General features: G+C 44.9%; 2 protein-coding genes across 3 annotated transcripts in view; both read right to left on the bottom strand.

Moving 5' to 3' along the window:
* Positions 1 to 8: 8 nt before the first annotated feature.
* Positions 9 to 15,319, bottom strand: mtif2 (mitochondrial translational initiation factor 2). Of its 2 annotated transcripts, none has more exons than XM_071900223.2 (14): positions 15,226 to 15,319; positions 13,517 to 13,695; positions 13,133 to 13,256; positions 12,096 to 12,267; positions 11,518 to 11,678; positions 11,238 to 11,414; positions 7,756 to 7,895; positions 7,528 to 7,652; positions 6,721 to 6,925; positions 6,116 to 6,368; positions 3,679 to 3,819; positions 2,812 to 2,976; positions 1,998 to 2,138; positions 9 to 721 (listed from the first exon to the last, which is right to left on the bottom strand). In XM_071900223.2, the coding sequence occupies exons 2-14, from the start codon at positions 13,691 to 13,693 to the stop codon at positions 552 to 554; spliced, it is 2,151 nt and encodes a 716-aa protein (XP_071756324.2). In that variant the 5' UTR covers positions 13,694 to 13,695; positions 15,226 to 15,319; the 3' UTR covers positions 9 to 551. The 2 variants fall into 2 exon arrangements, 1 of the variants encoding a protein (XP_071756324.2); XR_011784667.2 differs by having other exon boundaries at positions 582 to 721; positions 6,116 to 6,363.
* Positions 15,320 to 18,688: 3,369 nt separating this feature from the next.
* LOC139912442 (echinoderm microtubule-associated protein-like 6) overlaps positions 18,689 to 20,365 on the bottom strand; it is a 63,157-nt gene continuing 61,480 nt past the window's right edge. The window contains 1 exon segment of the mRNA XM_078282574.1: positions 18,689 to 19,859. Within this exon segment, the coding sequence (XP_078138700.1) occupies positions 19,835 to 19,859 (25 nt within the window). The 3' untranslated portion in view covers positions 18,689 to 19,834.

The following is a 20,365-nucleotide window of genomic DNA, read 5'->3' as shown; positions in this document are numbered from 1 at the left end:
CGTTCATTCATTCATCATGAATCTGCAGAGAAAGACTTCAGGAGACTGAAGCAACTTAAAGGGAAAACATATTTGCTAACAGGGTTGCCAGGTATTTGCAGATTAAATAAAGCCAATAACAAATACCTGTGGTCTAAAGCATGTCATCATGTTTCTGCATCTGAAAACAGAACCAGCTGACAGACTTTTCTTTTCCTCTTAAAACCTGTTCCAGCTTCCTACAGACAGGTGAGTTTCTCTGATCTTTCCGGTCTGTTCTGTGAACTGAAGCAGTGAAGAACAAACCGAGTCGTTCATCAGTCTGAGCAGATCTTCACATGCTGTGAATCTGATGTATTCATGGTTCAAACAAAAATAAAATCTGACATTTACATCAAAAATGCACCATGATAACTTACAGATTTACACTTTACATCCAACTTCATCCATTCAGTCACAGCTGTCTGGGTGGGAATGAAACGTTCGTGTGACAAATTAACATATTATAGTTTTACATTATATTCTCACAGCAGGCTCGCTCCAGTCAGTGAGCTGCAGAGGATCATGGGTACTCAGAAGCCCGGGTCCCAGGCGGTGCGCCGCGGAGCGTCCAGCTCCTCGTAGCAGACGACGGCGTCTCCGACTCGGACCTCCACGCCCGAGTCGACGGACAGACCGCACTCCATCCCCGCCTTCACCGCCGCCACGTCGTCTTTATGATGCTTCAGCGCCGTCAGAGAGCCTGAGGACGAAGAGGCGGGGAGTCACATGATCTGAGGTTCAGGATCAATACAACCAGGATACCATGTGATCAATAAAAGTTCAGTGACAACAAAGTCTGACTGCAGAATTCTGTTTATTTCTGAGACTCAAATCTTTCTAGCGATGCCATTGGCTGCTAGGATGTAAACAACAATTTAAAAATGTCATTAGAAAGTGACAATAATATAATTTGGATGGAGAGCTTGTGAAACTGTGATGGTCAAGAGTCTCATTAGTGATTACTACAGCAGAATAACATGGAGCTGATATCACCATTCATGTTCCTGACAGCAGAATAACATGGAGCTGATATCACCATTCATGTTCCTGACAGCAGAATAACATGGAGCTGATATCACCATTCATGTTCCTGACAGCAGAATAACATGGAGCTGATATCACCATTCATGTTCCTGACAGCAGAATAACATGGAGCTGATATCACCATTCATGTTCCTGACAGCAGAATAACATGGAGCTGATATCACCATTCATGTTCCTGACACAACAGACGGACTGACATGTTTTGTATTGAGAGATATGAAGTTTCCAGATATCGTCCCGTCTCTACTGGTGACTGGAGGAACTGGTCTCCTACACATACTGTTTACCTGGCAGAGAGACTGACAGCCAGCACCATAGCTCCTGCATCACATCGCTAGCTTGTCTGGGAAGCTAAGCAGGTCTGGCTGTGGTTAGTCCTTGGATGGGAGACCACATGGTGCTGGAAGTGGTGTTGGAGGACCAGTAGGAGGTGCTCTTCCCTCTGGTCTCAAGAATAATATCCCCAATGCCCCAGGGCAGAGACAGGGACTCTGTCCTGTGAGTGAGCACCGTCCTTCGGATGAGACGTTAAACCGAGGTCCTGACTCTGTGGTCAATAAAGATCCCATCGGCACTCATCGCAAGAGTAGGGGTGTAACCCCGGTGCCCTGGCAAAATTCCCAACCAGGCCTTCCTTCCATCATGGCCACCTAATCATCCCTCGTTACCTAATTGGCTCTTTCGGTCCTCTACTCTCCACTGAGATAGCTGATGTGGGGTGAGCGTTCTGGCGCTAACTGGCTGCCGTGCTACGCACCGGTGGTGGATGAGTTGAGTCTGGTCTGATATTCTGACTGACCGCTCAGCAGCAGAGGAATCAAATGATTCATGTTAAAATCTGTTTCAGACACAGCTGCCAAGAAAGCAGCAATAACAAACACTGAAGTTGCAGACAACATATTGAGGTCCCAGGTGGTTCTGGTCTAACTCACCCTCCCAGACGGTTTCCCGGCCGCGGATCAGTCTGAACTTCATGCGCCGGTCCAGCTGCCCCTTCTGGACTCGGCATCCCGCCACCGGAACCTTCTTCTTTCCCACAGTGACCTCAAACATGGTGAGGACCGACGCTTCGCCTGGAGCAGCAGAGAGACGACAGGTCACAGCAGGAAGAGAAACAAGTCTGGTCCTCCTGTAGCTGTTGGACCCACAGACAGTATTGTCTGTAGCTGTTGGACCCACAGACAGTATTGTCTGTGGTTGTTGGACCCACAGACAGTATTGTCTCCAGTCAGCTGTCAGTTGAAGCAGCGAGCTCCGCTGTCTCTTGCTGCAACAGTGAGTCCAAACTGTTTGTCAGAATATCTCCAGAGAAGCTGTTTGTGAAAACGATACGGAGAGCGACCGACGGATTTCTCTCCACGACCCGGAAAGCGGCGGCACCGACCGTTTCCACTTGGCGGATCGTCTTCTACCGAACTCTACTGTTTACGATCTGACCTGACCATCCAGAACCGGATCACTCCGCCAGGAACCGCCTTTCACCCCACAGCGGTCTGTGCTGCGGCAGAGAAAAATAGTTCTGTGATTTCCTGATTCCTGAGATATTTTAACAAACAGTTTGGACTCATTGTTGCAGCAAGAGGCAGCGGAGCTCGCTGCTTCAACTGACAGCTGACTGGAGACAATACTGTCTGTGGGTCCAACAACTACAGACAAGACTGTCTGTGGGTACTGTCTCATGAACAGCTCAGTCTGAGCTGACTTCCCTCCATGTGGACCTGAGTGTTTTCATCACCGTTTACGTACCGATGATGTTCTCCGTCACCATAGCAGGCAGTTTCCCGCTCAGCTCGTCCTTCAGGTCGTCGATCAGTTTGTAGATGACGTTGTGCAGTTTGAGCGGGACGCCCTTCCTGGACGCCAGCTGCTGGATCGACTTGTTGGCAGCGACGTTGAAACCGTAGATAGAACCTGCAGGAGGAGGAATCAGTGTTGATGGTAACGAGGGAGAACAGGGTTCCAGATTAAGAATTCCAGGACTTTCCACAAAAGTCTGCATGCTTCCATGAGCTGAACATTTGACTTCTTCCTGGTTTGTTAATGTTGTTTTTCAGTCTGGTTTCCACTGGGGTCACACTGTTATATTGGGTTGTTGATTGGTTTTCAGTTTTATATATCTGAGTTTTAGTGTCTGATGCCGTTTCAGAGGCTTTTCCAGGCTGACAAGAATAAAATGCTGCAGAAAACAGTGAATTCTAGGGGACTGCTTGTTATTTGGGTTGGGTTGGGCTTTGTCGTGAAAATGATTAAAAGGAAAACATCCACATGCAGCAGTTTGTTTCTTCACTGTTTTTAATGTATTGTGTTGGAATATTTAAAAGGATATATAAAGGATTCACTGGAAAACACAAATGATTCTGTCCTCAAAAAGCAAATTATTTTGTAAGCAAATGTCTTCAGATGATCCTGACCACACTAACCTGTAATCTGCTTCACTGTCAATATAGGAGAGCGGGTGTCACTTTTTTAAAATGGTGGATATCTCATTATGGAACAAAACTTTTAATTTGCTCCGTCTGGGTGCCGTGACCTCTGACCCTTGACCCAGGAGCCAGTTTTAACCCTTCTGTTAAGACTGAAGTTTGTTAGTGATCTGGAAACATTCTGCTGTACCTGAGAAGGTTTCCGCCATGCTGATGTCGTTTTCGGAGACGTCTCCGATGCCGAAGTGAACCACCTCCATCTGACACTGCTCCTGAGCGTCGTAGCTGTCCAGGATGTTCAAGATGGCTTCCACCGAGCCGTCGACATCTCCTGGAGGTGAGAGGGCAAAGGTCGGGATAACAGAAGTCAACTGTTTCTACACAACGTTTCTACCCTGGGTGACGACGTTTCTACCCTCGGTGACAACGTTTCTACCCTCGATGACGACGGATCTACCCTCGGTGACGACGTTTCTACCCTGGGTGACGTCGTTTCTACCCTCGGTGACGACGGTTCTACCCTCGGCGACGACGTTTCTACCCTCGGCGACGTCGTTTCTACCCTCGGTGACGACGGTTCTACCCTCGGTGACAACGTTTCTACCCTCGGTCCCTCGGTGACAACGTTTCTACCCTCGGTCCCTCGGTGACAACGTTTCTACCCTCGGTCCCTCGGTGACAACGTTTCTACCCTCGGTCCCTCGGTGACAACGTTTCTACCTTCGGTGATGACGTTTCTACCTTCAGTGACGACGTTTCTACCCTCGGTGACGACGTTTCTACCTTCGGTGACGACGTTTCTACGCTCGGTGACGACATTTCTACCTTCGGTGATGACGTTTCTACCCTGGGTGACGATGTTTCTACCTTCGGTGACGACGTTTCTACCCTCGGTGACGACGTTTCTACCCTCGGTGACGACGGTTCTACCCTCGGTGACGACGGTTCTACCCTCGGTGATGTCGTTTCTACCCTCGGTCCCTCGGTGACAACGTTTCTACCTTCGGTGATGACGTTTCTACCCTCGGTGACGACGTTTCTACCTTCGGGGACGTCGTTTCTACCTTCAGTGATGACGTTTCTACCCTCGGTGACGACGTTTCTACCCTCGGTGACGACGTTTCTACCCTCGGTGACGTCGTTTCTACCCTCGGTCCCTCGGTGACAACGTTTCTACCTTCGGTGATGACGTTTCTACCCTCGGTGACGACGTTTCTACCCTCGGTGACGACGTTTCTACCCTCGGTGACGTCGTTTCTACCCTCGGTGACGACGTTTCTACCTTCGGTGATGACGTTTCTACCCTCGGTGACGACGTTTCTACCTTCGGTGATGACGTTTCTACCCTCGGTGACGACGTTTCTACCTTCGGGGACGTCGTTTCTACCTTCAGTGATGACGTTTCTACCCTCGGTGACGACGTTTCTACCCTCGGTGACGTCGTTTCTACCCTCGGTGACGTCGCTTCTACCCTCGGTGACGACGTTTCTACCCTCGGTGACGTCGTTTCTACCCTCGGTGACGACGTTTCTACCCTCGGTGACGACGTTTCTACCCTCGGTGACGACGTTTCTACCCTCGGTGACGTCGTTTCTACCCTCGGTGACGACGTTTCTACCTTCGGTGACGACGTTTCTACCCTCGGTGACGACGTTTCTACCTTCGGTGACGACGTTTCTACCTTCGGTGACGACGGTTCTACCCTTGGTGACGACGTTTCTACCTTCGGTGATGACGGTTCTACCCTCAGTGATGTCGTTTCTACCTTCGGTGATGACGGTTCTACCCTCGGTGACGATGTTTCTACCTTCGGTAATGACGGTTCTACCCTCAATGACGATGTTCGGTGAGGATGATCTACCCTCAGTGACGACGTTCCTACCCTCAGTGACAGTTCTACCCTTGGTGACGACGGTTTCTACCCTCGATGGCGACGTTTCTACCCTCTGTGACAGTTCTACCTAGGGTAGAAACGTCGCCATCGAGGGTAGAAACATCACCCTCGGTGACGATGGTTCTACCCTTGGTGACGTTTCTACCCTTGGTGACGTTTCTACCCTCGGTGACAGTTCTACCCTCGGTGATGATGGTTCTACCCTCGGTAATGTTGTTTCTAACCTCATGATGACGATTCTACCCTAGGTGACGACGTTCCTACCCTCAATGACAGCGCTTCTACCCTCGGTGACAGTTCTACCCTCGGTGACAGTTCTACCCTTGGTGACAACATTTCTAACCTCATGACAATGTTTCTACCCTCGATGACAGTTCTACCCTTGGTGATGACGTTTCTACCTTCGGTGATGACGATTCTACCCTCTGTGCCGATGTTTCTACCTTCATTAATGACGGTTCTATCCTCGGTCACGACAGTTCTACCCTCGGTGATGACATTTCTACCCTCGGTCACGACAGTTCTACCCTCAGTCTCAACTGTTGTACCTGCTCTGATGTTTCAACCCTGTGGGCAGATACTTTCTCAGTAATGTGAACACACTGTATGAATTACATTTCATGCATTACACCTTGCAGTTTCCTTATCCAGGTGAGATATCCACATACAGGACATGTTATCACCAGGTGGAAACACATTTACTGGGTGAATGAAGTGACAGCGACTCTTCTACCTTTGATGATGAGCGGCAGAGCGAGCTCCTCTCTTTCTGCTCTCTCGCTGGGTCTCATGGCGGCTGTCTGTTTGTTGGCCCGGTAGAGCGCCGCCTTCCTCTGCCTCCAGCTGAGGTGAGCGAGGCCCTCCCTCTCCCTCCTGTAGCTCTCCTGGTGTTGTTTCTGCTTGGCCTCCACAGCCTGCTGCTCCTCCTGCAGCTTCTGCTGCTCCTCCTGGTAGCAGCGCCAGTCCACCGCCTCCCTCGCTCTTTGCTGCCCGGACGACAGCAGGATGAAGGCTGGTCACATTTTTATCTATTGCTCATTTTGAAAAAATATTGCTACCTGAGATTCAACAGTTAATATTTAAAACCACAGAGGATTCTGTCCTCAAAAACAGAACTAATTTATAGGCAAAGATATTAAGGTGACTCCTAACCCAAACTGCGCTTTACTTTTGTGTCAGCAGTCATTTTGTAAAAGTATAGCACTTAATGAAACACTATACAGTATTTTCACAAACATACTGCCTTGTTATGTGTTTGGGCTGAAAAAGCCACCCATCAGCTGCATGAGAGTCCTGGTTTGTCTTCTGGTCACACAGGAAGTGATGCGTTCCCCTCACCTCTGACTCCACCTCCAGGATCTGCTCCCCGGCGGACGGCAGCTCCTTCCAGCCCACCACCTCCACGGCGGCGCCGGGCCCCGCCTCCGGCACCACCCGGCTGTTCTCGTCGAACAGGAAGCGGACTTTGGCCCAGGTCTTCCCCGCCACCAGAACGCAGCCTTTCTTCAGCGTCCCCTGCTGGACGATGGCTGTCGTCACGGGTCTGACGGAGGGAGCGACCGCAAACTTTACATTTCAGTGAGAGAGTTCAGCGTCTTGCTCTTCACTTCAGCAGGAGGCTCCAATCAACCTGACAGCTCCTTCAAAACTCTACTAGGGCTGCAAGATTATTTTCATTATCAATTAATCTATCAATTCTTTTTTCAATTAATCAATTATTCATTTAGTCTATAAAATGTCAAAAATAATGGCAAATGTCCATCACAGTTCCCAGAGTCCAAAGTGATCCTAGTATTCATTTTATAATGATATGAAACAGAGAAAAGCAGCAAATCTTAGCATTTGTGAAGCAGGAACCAGCAAATATTTGTTATTTTTTTTATGTTTTTTTCATGTTAAGATAAATGACTAAAATGATTAATCGATTATCAAAATGTATTTTCTGTCAGTAGACTGATGGTTTACTCGACTAATCGTTTCAGCACTACTCTTTACATCAGTGATACTCCTCTGTTGCCCTGTAAGGAAATTCTCTTTCTGATTTGATTTCTTTTGGATTTGGTGTCACTCCAGCAGCATGTGGGTTTGAACCCGGGACACCGTGCCGTCCTGTGATTGGACAGGATGTAAATGTAAAAGACGAACCCTTTTCCTCTGTCGCTGCGGCTCTCGATGATGGTTCCCTCCACCGGGCCGGACGGGTCGGCCTTCAGCTCCAGAACCTCGGCCAGCGCCGCCGTGGCCTCGGCCAGCGCCACCAGGTTCTCTCCCTGCAGACACAACCTTCTGTTACTGTTTCCGCCTCTCGTCTTACTTTTACACTTTGATTAATTCCTTTAATCCTCTGTAGAGACCCGTGACACGGCGCGTCACCTTGAGAGCCGAGACGTGGATGGCCTGAACGTCTCCTCCAAACTGCTCACACACCACATCATGAGCCAGCAGCTCCTGCTTCACTCGCTCTGGATCCGCCTGAGGCTTGTCGCACTTATTCACCGCCACGATGATCGGCACTGGAAACACAGTGGAAACACAGTGGATACACAGTGGAAACACAGTGGATACACAGTAGAAACACAGTGGAAACACAGTGGAAACACAGTGGAAACACACTGGAAACACAGTGGATACACAGTAGAAACACACTGGAAACACAGTAGAAACACAGTGGAAACACAGTGGAAACACAGTGGAAACACAGTAGAAACAGTGGAAACACAGAGGAAACACAGTAGAAACACAGTGGAAACACAGTGGAAACATAGTAGAAACAGTGGAAACAGAGTAGAAACACAGTAGAAACAGTGGTAACACACTAGAAACACAGTGGAAACACAGTGGAAACACAGTAGAAACAGTGGAAACAGAGGAAACAGTAGAAACACAGTGGAAACATAGTAGAAACAGTGGAAACAGAGTAGAAACACAGTAGAAACAGTGGAAACACAGTAGAAACACAGTGGAAACAGTAGAAACAGTGGAAACACAGTAGAAACACAGTGGAAACACAGTGGAAACACAGTGGAAACACAGTAGAAACACAGTGGAAACACAGTGGAAACACAGTAGAAACACAGTGGAAACACAGTGGAAACACAGTAGAAACACAGTGGAAACACAGTGGAAACAGTGGAAACACAGTGGAAACACAGTGGAAACACAGTAGAAACAGTGGAAACACAGTGGAAACACAGTAGAAACAGTAGAAACACAGTGGAAACACAGTGGAAACACAGTGGAAACAGTGGAAACACAGTAGAAACACAGTGGAAACAGTGGAAACACAGTAGAAACACAGTGGAAACAGTAGAAACACAGTGGAAACACAGTAGAAACACAGTGGAAACAGTAGAAACACAGTGGAAACAGTGGAAACACAGTAGAAACACAGTGGAAACAGTGGAAACACAGTAGAAACACAGTGGAAACAGTAGAAACACAGTGGAAACAGTAGAAACACAGTGGAAACACAGTAGAAACACAGTGGAAACAGTAGAAACACAGTGGAAACACAGTGGAAACAGTGGAAACACAGTAGAAACACAGTGGAAACACAGTGGAAACACAGTAGAAACACAGTAGAAACACAGTAGAAACACAGTGGAAACACAGTAGAAACACAGTGGAAACAGTAGAAACACAGTGGAAACACAGTAGAAACACAGTGGAAACAGTGGAAACACAGTAGAAACACAGTAGAAACACAGTAGAAACACAGTGGAAACACAGTAGAAACTAGGGCTGCACGATTATGGCAAAAATCATAATCACGATTATTTTGATTGATATTGAGATCACGATTATTTAACACGATTACTCATTGACTTTGGGAACATCATGCATTTATTGAACTTTTAAAAAAAAACCATTGGATTTCTTTGAACTTTAAATATAATTGAACTGAAAAACAAAGAAATAAATGCAAATAAATAAATAAATAAAAGTAAAAAAAATGAGATAAATAAATAACTAAAATAAATAATATATAAAAAATAAATAACACCGACTATGTTGTAGTGCACTGTCACAACCTACTGCAAAATATTCAACATATTGGTAAACTATATCTCTATATTCTTTCAGTCAGTCACTTAGTCAGGTAACAGAGGCACCTGACTGACTGATGTCGCATCACATCACGTCTGTAATTTGGGGTCTCGCGGTGTGAAAACAAAAGTGAAACTTAACATACCACAGTCAGTAATGGGGATTTGTAGACAGTAACTTGTCTTCGCTGCCATACAGACTTAAACGGTAGGTGACTTTAACGTTACCTCGTGGTATTTAAGTAACGTTAGTGGAATTAGGTAATTTAACCATGTCGCAGTGCTTCAGTGCAATTGAACACGCACCGTGGGTCTGTACAGTGTTTCCACACCAATGATTTTTTTTTTTTTACCTTTCCTGTCGACCAACGGCTCTCTTTCTGTCATCTTCTACCAAGGAAGGTTTAAAAATAAACGGAGAAACGCGCCGGCCGGCTCTCTGTTACCGACTCCAGCTGAAACTATACCACAGCATGTTTGGGCTTTGGAGGAGGGGCGGAGCGGAGCGCACCGTTGCGGAGGAAAGGGGTGCGCTGGATTTACAACACAAGACAAAACGAGAGCAACATTGCTAAACGGAATGAGGCACAAAAATCGTTTTATCTCGATTTTCTTGTTTTCATAATCGTGGGAAGCCAAAATCGTAATCGAAAATAAAATTCGATTAATCGCCCAGCCCTAGTAGAAACACAGTAGAAACACAGTGGAAACAGTAGAAACACAGTAGAAACACAGTAGAAACACAGTGGAAACAGTAGAAACACAGTGGAAACACAGTAGAAACACAGTAGAAACACAGTGGAAACACAGTGGAAACACAGTAGAAACACAGTGGAAACACAGAGGAAACACAGTGGAAACACAGTGGAAACACAGTAGAAACACAGTAGAAACACAGTGGAAACAGTGGAAACACAGTGGAAACACAGTGGAAACACAGTGGAAACAGTGGAAACACAGTGGAAACACAGTGGAAACACAGTGGAAACACAGAGGAAACACAGTGGAAACACAGAGGAAACACAGTGGAAACACAGAGGAAACACAGTGGAAACACAGTGGAAACACAGTAGAAACACAGTGGAAACACAGTGGAAACACAGAGGAAACACAGTGGAAACACAGTGGAAACACAGTGGAAACAGTGGAAACACAGTGGAAACACAGTGGAAACACAGTAGAAACAGTGGAACCACAGTGGAAACACAGTAGAAACAGTGGAAACACAGTGGAAACACAGTGGAAACACAGTGGAAACACAGTAGAAACAGTGGAAACACAGTGGAAACACAGTGGAAACACAGAGGAAACACAGTGGAAACACAGTAGAAACAGTGGAAACACAGTGGAAACACAGTGGAAACACAGTAGAAACAGTGGAAACACAGTGGAAACACAGTGGAAACACAGTAGAAACAGTGGAACCACAGTGGAAACACAGTAGAAACAGTGGAAACACAGTGGAAACACAGTAGAAACAGTGGAAACACAGTGGAAACACAGTGGAAACACAGTGGAAACAGTGGAAACAGTGGAAACACAGTAGAAACACAGTAGAAACACAGTAGAAACAGTGGAAACACAGTGGAAACACAGTGGAAACACAGTAGAAACAGTGGAAACACAGTGGAAACACAGTGGAAACACAGTAGAAACAGTGGAAACACAGTGGAAACACAGTGGAAACACAGTAGAAACACAGTGGAAACACAGAGGAAACACAGTGGAAACACAGTGGAAACACAGTGGAAACACAGTAGAAACACAGTAGAAACACAGACACAGTGACAGTATGAAGCGCAGCAGCACCTTGGGCGTTCCTGGCGTGTCGGATGGACTCGACCGTCTGGTTCATCACGCCGTCGTCCGACGCCACGACCAGCACCACAATGTCGGTGGCGCTGGCTCCGCGGGCCCTCATGGAGGAAAAGGCGGCGTGGCCCGGAGTGTCCAGGAAGGTGATCTTCTCTCCTGTAGGCAGCTGGACTGGAGGGAGAAAACTGACTGTTAATTATCTGGACAGACAGTCAGACTTATCATCATCATCATCATCATCATCATCATCATCAGCAGCAGCAGCAGTTCTGACCCAGGAAGGCTCCGATGTGCTGGGTGATGCCTCCTGCCTCCCCAGACGCCACCTGGCTCCTCCTCAGACTGTCCAGCAGTGTGGTTTTCCCATGATCCACGTGGCCCATGATGGTGACCACAGGGGGGCGGGGCTCCAGGTGCGCCGGGTCCGCCGGGGGTCTGCCGGGACGAGAACCGCATCAAGACCAGAACCGGAGAACTTTACTCTCAACTCAAAAACCAAATGTAGGAACTATTCAATATTACTTTGTACAACACTAATAGAACTACTACCACTGCTGCTAACAATTATAATAATAATAATAATAACTTTATTTATATGGTTTTATTTATACAGATCTCCTGTTTAAAGCCGGTGTTCACGGTGTTTTGTCAGATAATGACCATGGAAAATCTTTCAAGTAAGAAAAACGCCCAAATTGTATGTGAGTTCTTAAACTGAGCTGATTCCCTTTTAACACAGGCCATCCTCCTCAAATTAATTACTGAATATGTTTGCTATAATGAGATATTTTCTGATACAACAGGCTGTAATAATCTGTTTTCCATATTGAGCGTCAGGGAGCAGCTCTGCACCTTCTCTCCACGTCTCTGTTCTCTCGCTCTCTGCTCTCGCTCAGTTTGGCCCATCTGAACTTCATCCCGGACCGGATCACCGCCTCCTTGATCCAGCGCTCCTCCAGCACCGAGTCCGGCTCCAACGAGTCCAGGTCCACCTCCGTGTTGAGGAGCGCCTCCAACACGTGATCTGAGACACACTCACCAGTTAGTATCACCATCCATCCGTCATCCATCATCCATCATCATCCATCAATCCATCCATCCATCATCCATCCATCCATTCAATCCATCCATCCATCATCCATCTGTTCATCATCCATTCATCATCCATCCATCCATCATCCATCATCCATCCATCCATCATCCATCCATCATCCATCCATCCATCCATCATCCATCCATCATTCATCATCCATCATTCATCATCCATCAATCCATCCATCATCCATCAATCCATCCATCCATCCATCATCCATCATCCATCAATCCATCCATCCATCAATCATCCATGTGTTCATCATCCATCCATCAATCCATCCATCATCCATCAATCCATCCATCCATCCATCAATCATCCATCCGTTCATCATCCATCCATCTATCATCCATCCATCCATCATCCATCCATCATCATCAATCCATCCATCATCCATACATCATCCATCCATACATCCATCCATCTATCATCCATCCATACATCCATCCATCTATCATCCATCCATCATCCATCCATCCATCTATCATCCATCCACACATCCATCCATACATCATCCATCAATCCATCCATCATCCATCCATCATACATCCATCCATCCATCCATCAATCATCCATCCGTTCATCATCCATACATCATCCATCCATCCATCCATTCATCATCCATCCATCATCCATCATGCATGCATCCATCCATCCATCATCCATCCCATCCATCATGCATCCATCCATCATCCATCCATCCATCATCCATCAGCGATCATCCATCAATCATCCATCCATCCACCATCCATCATCATCCCTCCTCCTCCTCTCTTCTCTTCCCTCAGTCTCTTACCGAAGTCTCTGTTCATGGCCTGAGCGAGCGCCGCCGCCGTCATCCTCTGTCTGATCTCCACTTCCTGTTTGTTGGCTTTAGGTTTGACCTTCTGGCTCTTCTGAACCTTCTTCTGACCTTTGAACTGGAAACACAAGGCAGAATATTAAAGACGGCAGCAGTGAGTCGTTCCCCCTCTGGGCCGGGCAGTCTGACATGTCACAATGTGTTGATGAATTTTCAGATTTTCAGTTTCAGTTTCAATTAATCTGCAAAACATCATGAAGAACGATATTCTGATCTAGAGAGATTTGAAAAGGAAATCATGAAATCCAAATAAAATTTTAAAGCCAGAGAAGAGCGAAGCCTCCTCCTCTCTCTCTGACCCGGATCCAGCCGTCTCACCTGTTTGGCGGCGAGGCTCCTGCTGAGCTGGAGGAGGGGCGGGGCCAGGGGGGCGGGGCAGAGGAGGGGCGGGGCCAGGGGGGCGGAGCATAGGGGGGGCGGGACGCCGCCGAGCGGCGCCGGGTCGAGCCGGGCGAGCGGCCGCGCCCTCCGGACCAGACGGGCCACAACACTCATATCTGAGGAGCAGAACAGACTGTGAAGCTCTGTGCTCCTCTGGTAGAGTCTTGTTGTGTCTCTTCCTCATGATAAAACCCCAGATCAGTGATTCTGTGATCTGTTGCTCCGGTAGAGCAGACTGGAGAATTGTGTTTTTTTCTCTCTCCATTCACTGCCTGTCTGGAGGAACAGTCTGAAAATCACTTCTAGCACATAAAGGAACGCCGACACAGCAGATTCTGATGATATATAAAAACTAGTCCTGCTGCTGGATTGTTTTGAAGTGAATCTCTTTCTTTATGTCTAGTCTTGTTTATTTCTATCACACTTTATCACAAGCATGTCTCAAAGGGCTTTACATAGCATCATACATACTACATCATATATACATACTACATATATATCTACATATACTTTATATACACATACACACACACACACACACATCATATACATCCTATACTACGCCATATAGCCTACATACTTTATATACATCATTAACTACATCATGTACATACTATACATCATAATTTTACTAGATTGGATACATCATGTACAATACTACACACACACACCTGCCTGTGTTCAGACTGAATGTGCAGTGACTACAACACTATACATGTGGAGTTTGTGTATTTTGACCTGCTGTGTTGGGACTTGACACTTGACCTTTTGTGTTGGATCTGACTTGAAACTGACTTGTGACTGGAGAAACAACAGTAGAGTAACAACTACAGTACATATATAATGAGTAATATATATATAGATGATAACTGAATTCAATGCAGTAATAGATTTAAGTGTTAGGTGGTTACTCCATGTGTTTCCTGTCATTACACTTCCAGCTGAATTAACTCTGAGTCATTAACCAGAGCTTAGTTCTGACAGACAGGATAACAGGTAACGTGTTTTCAGTTCGCAGCTGTCAGGGAAGCGGCACGGCTCGCCCCCCCCCCACGACCTCCTGTTCCCCTGTACGGACAGAGGGCCACGCCACACTCCATTCAAAAGTCTGGTAAATCACTGCTGCCTTGCTCATCGGCACTGGACACACCGCGGAAGAGCTTGGACGATTCGCTAGAGTCTGATGGTAAATTCGGCTTGAAGATAATCCACAACACATAATTTAGTTAAGTTAAAATACGACTTTCAGAGTTGGTTCGCTGTTTGCTGCCGAGCTCCACGGTGGAAGAAGATAGCAGGAATGACAGCCGAACCAACTACATGAAATAAAATGTAATTGAAATGAGAGCTGCTTGGTGGATTATATGTACGCCGAATTTATCAGTGACAGCTGTCAATTCAGAAAAGGCCTTAAAGTTCTGTTGTACCAGGTGTCACTACCAGGTAGCAGGTAATAAAAACATTTTTGAATGAAGTTCGGCGTGACGTCTCTCCATACGGGAGAACAGAACGTATCGGGATAAGTCACGGGAAGCTCGCTGAAGAGTCGCGAGCTGCAGGAACAAAGAGCTTCACGAGCTTCACGAGCTTCACGAGCTTCACGAGCTTCACGAGCTTCACGAGCTGCGGTCTGACGGGAAACTCACCTGGAAACTTCCTGCTTCTTCTCTCAGCTCATCCTGAAACACGGACCAGTTCGTCTGTAGCTCACTGTCACCATGAAGTAAACCTCTGACAGGGAGCCGCCATGACAGCTAACAGGCCGGGACGCGCATGCGCCGTGTGTGTGCGTCACTGCCACCTGCTGGTCTGGAGAGGAAGTACAACGAACTGGAAACGAAACGAAACGAAACGAAACGAAACGAAACGGAACGAAACGAAACGAAACGAAACGAAACGAAATTCAGTTCAATTCAATTAGATGAGATGAGATGAGATGAGATTAAATTAGATTAAACGAAAAGAAATTAAATTTAATTACATTTAATTAAATGTAATTAATTAAATGACTTGAATGGTTTTGTTTTTGTTTCTCCTGTTTTCTTTTAGCTCTTCTCCATGTTGTCTTTTGTTTGTTTTAATATTATTGTTTACATACTGTGATTTTTTTTCCATCTTAGTCTACTTAAGAATTTGAAGAATTTATCTACTTAAGAATGTTTATATTATGACTGATACAACTTTCTGTTTGTATTATATTCTGTACAGTAACATTTGAATTGTGGATGATAAAGAGATAAAAAAAAAATAAAGAAAGAAAATAGAATAAAATAAGTTGATGTGTCTGATGGAACAGAGACTACAGAACATCTCCTGAACGTTTCTGGACGAATGTGAAAATGTTTTTAATTGACAGAATATGAACAGATATTGAAATCTCACATTTTGACACTTTATTAACTCCCATTCAATTCATCAATATATAGTAAACTTGTTTATTTTATTTTGGAAAATGTTCATTCACAGATATAAATCCACGTTTCATGCATTTATTAGCGTTGTTTGGAAAATTATATTGAATTTATCTACTGGCATCAATATCAAAACATCAGAAATGTCTTCAGTGTCTGAGTTCAATTTCCTGCTTTTGTTCATCTTGTTTTATTCAACTGTAAATTTATTGTCTAAATTAAATGTCTGTATATATTTGTAATGTATTTCCTCTAATCCTTTTTTACTTTTCGTATTTTCCTTGTAATATGTTCTTTACCTTCATTTTTACAGATTCAGTTTGACCTAAAAATTCATACACCAATATACTGTAGGCTATATATTTTTTTATTTAAGCTGCTGATAGTCGATTCTTTGTGCCGATATTCAGGATCTTTAAATTTGACATTTTCACGCCAAAAAATCCTCAAAGTTTCCTGCAGTTTTCTTCTTGTCAGTGAAAAGCCTCTGAAACATTTAGACACTAAAACTCTCCACTGAAACCAGGATTATTATTATTATTAGTACTAGTAGTAGTAGTATTTTTATTTTATTTTTTTGGAATAATTAAATAACCTACTTTATGAAATGTTTTGGCATGAAAATGATCTATCAAAATTGTTGCAAGGAATAAAATATTCAACCAGATCTCATACAGATAAAGGTGAAAACTTTAGTGTTACTGAGAAAACACTCAGACACTCAAACACTCAGACACTCAAACACTCAGACACTCAAACACTCAAACACTCAGACACTCAAACACTCAGACACTCAGACACTCAAACACTCAGACACTCAAACACTCAAACACTCAAACACTCAGACACTCAGACACTCAAACACTCAGACACTCAGACACTCAAACACTCAGACACTCAAACACTCAGACACTCAGACACTCAAACACTCAGACACTCAGACACTCAAACACTCAGACACTCAGACACTCAAACACTCAAACACTCAAACACTCAGACACTCAGACACTCAAACACTCAAACACTCAGACACTCAGACACTCAGACACTCAGACACTCAGACACTCAGACACTCAGACACTCAAACACTCAGACACTCAGACACTCAAACACTCAGACACTCAGACACTCAGACACTCAGACACTCAGACACTCAGACACTCAAACACTCAGACACTCAAACACTCAGACACTCAGACACTCAGACACTCAGACACTCAAACACTCAGACACTCAAACACTCAGACACTCAGACACTCAAACACTCAGACACTCAGACACTCAAACACTCAGACACTCAGACACTCAGACACTCAGACACTCAAACACTCAGACACTCAGACACTCAAACACTCAGACACTCAAACACTCAGACACTCAAACACTCAGACACTCAAACACTCAGACACTCAAACACTCAGACACTCAGACCCGTCCAGCTCAAAACCTCATCTCTGTCCTGCTGAGCTTCAGTTCAGAGACGATTTTCTTCAAAATCCAAAAGACACGAGTGAGACGAGTCCAGAGTGTTTATCACTTCATCCTGTGAGCAGGACAGAAGCCACCGCTGCTGCTGGACTCCAGAACCAGTTCTTCTTTCTTTTGGACTTTGTGTTGTATTTATTTATTTATTTATTTATTTATTCTGTCCAAGAACGAGAAACTAGCTGCAGCTAAATCTGCTACAACACATCAGCTCTCAATATTTTTGAGACTCATGTTTTATTGTGCATTGTCTCAGAGGTCTGACCAAGTCAACTTCACTCAAGTCTCAAGTCAGTCTAAAGTCTTGAGGCTCAAGTCTCAAGTCAAGTCCCAAGTCTAAATGTAGATTACCAAGTCAAGTCCAAGTCATTAAAGTCAAGTCTCAAGTCTAAATGTAGAACAGCAAGTCAAGTCAGAACAAATCAAGAGTCCAGTATCAATTTAATATCTTAAAGAAAACTAAATATCTAGGACTTTTCAATGCAATATGGTTTTAATAGGATAAAAACTTGGTAAGAGCATCATGAGTTTGATTTCTATAATCAGTTTCAACTTCAATAAATTCAATCATTCCATACAAATTCAGAAAACAGAATTTAAATTCAGTCGTCCGCTGGAACAAATCTCATCACTTTCAATCTAAGTCATTTACACAAACACAAGATCTCAAGTCAAGACTTTAGAAACCTTTTCAAGTCATCAAAGTACAAGTCAGAGTCGAGTCCCAAGTCACCAGAACCCAAGTCAAGTCAAGTCTCAAGTCTTCTCTTCATGCAGCAAGTCAAGTCTCAAGCAATTAAAACTTGGACTCGAGTCCTCGCCTCTGCCCTGTCTAAATAAAATCAATAATAATAATAATATCCACCTTCAGTGTTTTAGCAGACAAATCACTTTATTTGTAACAGAAATGTCCTGCTGGTTTCCTGCTAAAGAAGAAGAAGAACTTCCTGTCTCCTGCCTGAGCTGAGCTGCAGGAGGCTTCAGATCACCTGACAGCTTCTCACTGCCCAACAGAATCCAGCTGCTACGTTAATTCAATCAGAACCATGAATGATCGTACTGCATTATTTAAACCACAATTTGGGGGAAAATTTAGAAGAGAAATTGAAGAGTTCCATTTCCAAAACACGATAGATATCAGTTTTGGGGGGGAAAAAATCTTGAAGTTCATCCTTCAGTATCTCTAAAGTCTGTAAAGAGTCTTATTCAGAGTTTTATACTTTAAAAAGTCGTCGTTAGTTTTGTGCTTTCATTTTGCAGAGCAGCGTTGACACTTCTCACATGTTACTCTCATCTTGGATCAAACTCTTTATATTATGCAGCTTCTTCTCTACTGAACCACAGACTGATGTCACCGCACAGGATTTCTGGGTAATGAAGTCCTCAAAATTCACACAGTTCCCTCCTGCCGCCGCCCGGGGGCGCCAGCGAGCGAAGCGGCCTGGTGCCGCTTTAAAAACCCCCTCAGCAGGCGGGCAGACGGAGCGTCCCGTGACGGAGCGTCCCGTGACAGAACGCTCACAGGTTCGATGCCGCAGCCGAAGCTCCTCCTGCTTCACAGCTCAAATCAAACTGTTTTGGTTGTAATTTCCCTTTAATGCCTGATGTGGCTGCTCAGTTCCATGCATTGAAATGTTTTTCCAGACAGCTTCAGATGTGATTGCATCATCATACAGTACAAGATTAAAAAACAAAAAGACAACACAAACAATATTCATCATCCATTGCAAAAGCCCTATAGTAGCACGTTTCATAGCACCACAGTTATAAATAACGTCTTATCAAATGTTTGGTAGAGTTGGTTGGAAGGCACGTACCATGGGACCGAACACTGGAACAGCTACATCATACAGCTACCAAGAGGTTATGGTTTTGTAAAACTGCACTTTTTTCTCATATTTTGGCTCTTTTTGTACAACTTCTAGACAAATCTATAATCTTTCAACACAAAGAGGTTTTCTTCATCCTCACACAAAACACTTCTGACTTCACCTCCACAGACGGCGTATGTTACAAGATCATGTGCAAGAAGAACTACATCACAATAAAAGACAGTACTGTTAACTTCAGGGTGAAGGGCGGGGGGCTTCAGGGAGACAGAGGCCGTCCCGTAACAGAAGAGTCGCGGGTTCGACCCCCGGCGGCGGTGAGAGTCCGCCTGCAGCCGGACCGCCCGGCTCGCTCCTCTGGTCTGCAGCTGAAGGTTAGAGCTGAGGATGGTTTGTCTCTGAGGAGCAGACAGACTGTCTGCCTCCAGGTAAAGGGACTGAAGAGTCAGCAGAGATGATGCAGCATTACAGGACGAGGATCTGGATCAGACCGGATCAGACCGGATCAGACCGGACCGGGTGACGCTGCCTCACTGGGATTTCCACACAAACAAACTGGAAGACGAGGAAGAGACAGAAGCATCAGCCAGATCAGTTCACTGCAGTTTGTTACAGCTGCATGTTTGATGTTGGTTTGGTTCCTGATATAATAAACAGTTTATAACTCAGAACCAAGTCACAAAGACACCGAAATAATAATAATAGCAGTACTAGCAGTACTAGCAGTAGTAGTAGTAGTAGTAGTAGAAAGTACTAGTATTTCTCAGAGAGTACACACTGTCACTGTAGTTTGGGAACCAAAAACAGATCACAGCTAAATTAAAATGATTCCTCAAATTAACTGACGTATATGTCTGGGAGAGATATATATATACGAGTGTTTATAGATTTCCTTTTATGAACTTGTAGATGAACCACTGAGTGACTAGAATCTGTAAAAACTGTGTGAAGAGTCTTTAGGTTTAGTTTAGACTTATTTGAAGCGTTGAAAGCGAGCGGTTCCCTTCTGTTTCAGGAACAGAGGACTTGTACAAAATGTCCAAAATAAATATCAGGTTGAT

Source organism: Centroberyx gerrardi, chromosome 3, assembly GCF_048128805.1.
Source record: "Centroberyx gerrardi isolate f3 chromosome 3, fCenGer3.hap1.cur.20231027, whole genome shotgun sequence".
NCBI lineage: Eukaryota > Metazoa > Chordata > Actinopteri > Beryciformes > Berycidae > Centroberyx > Centroberyx gerrardi.
The sequence above is the reverse complement of the archived record's forward strand: the minus strand, read 5'-3'. Positions and strand labels throughout refer to the sequence as shown.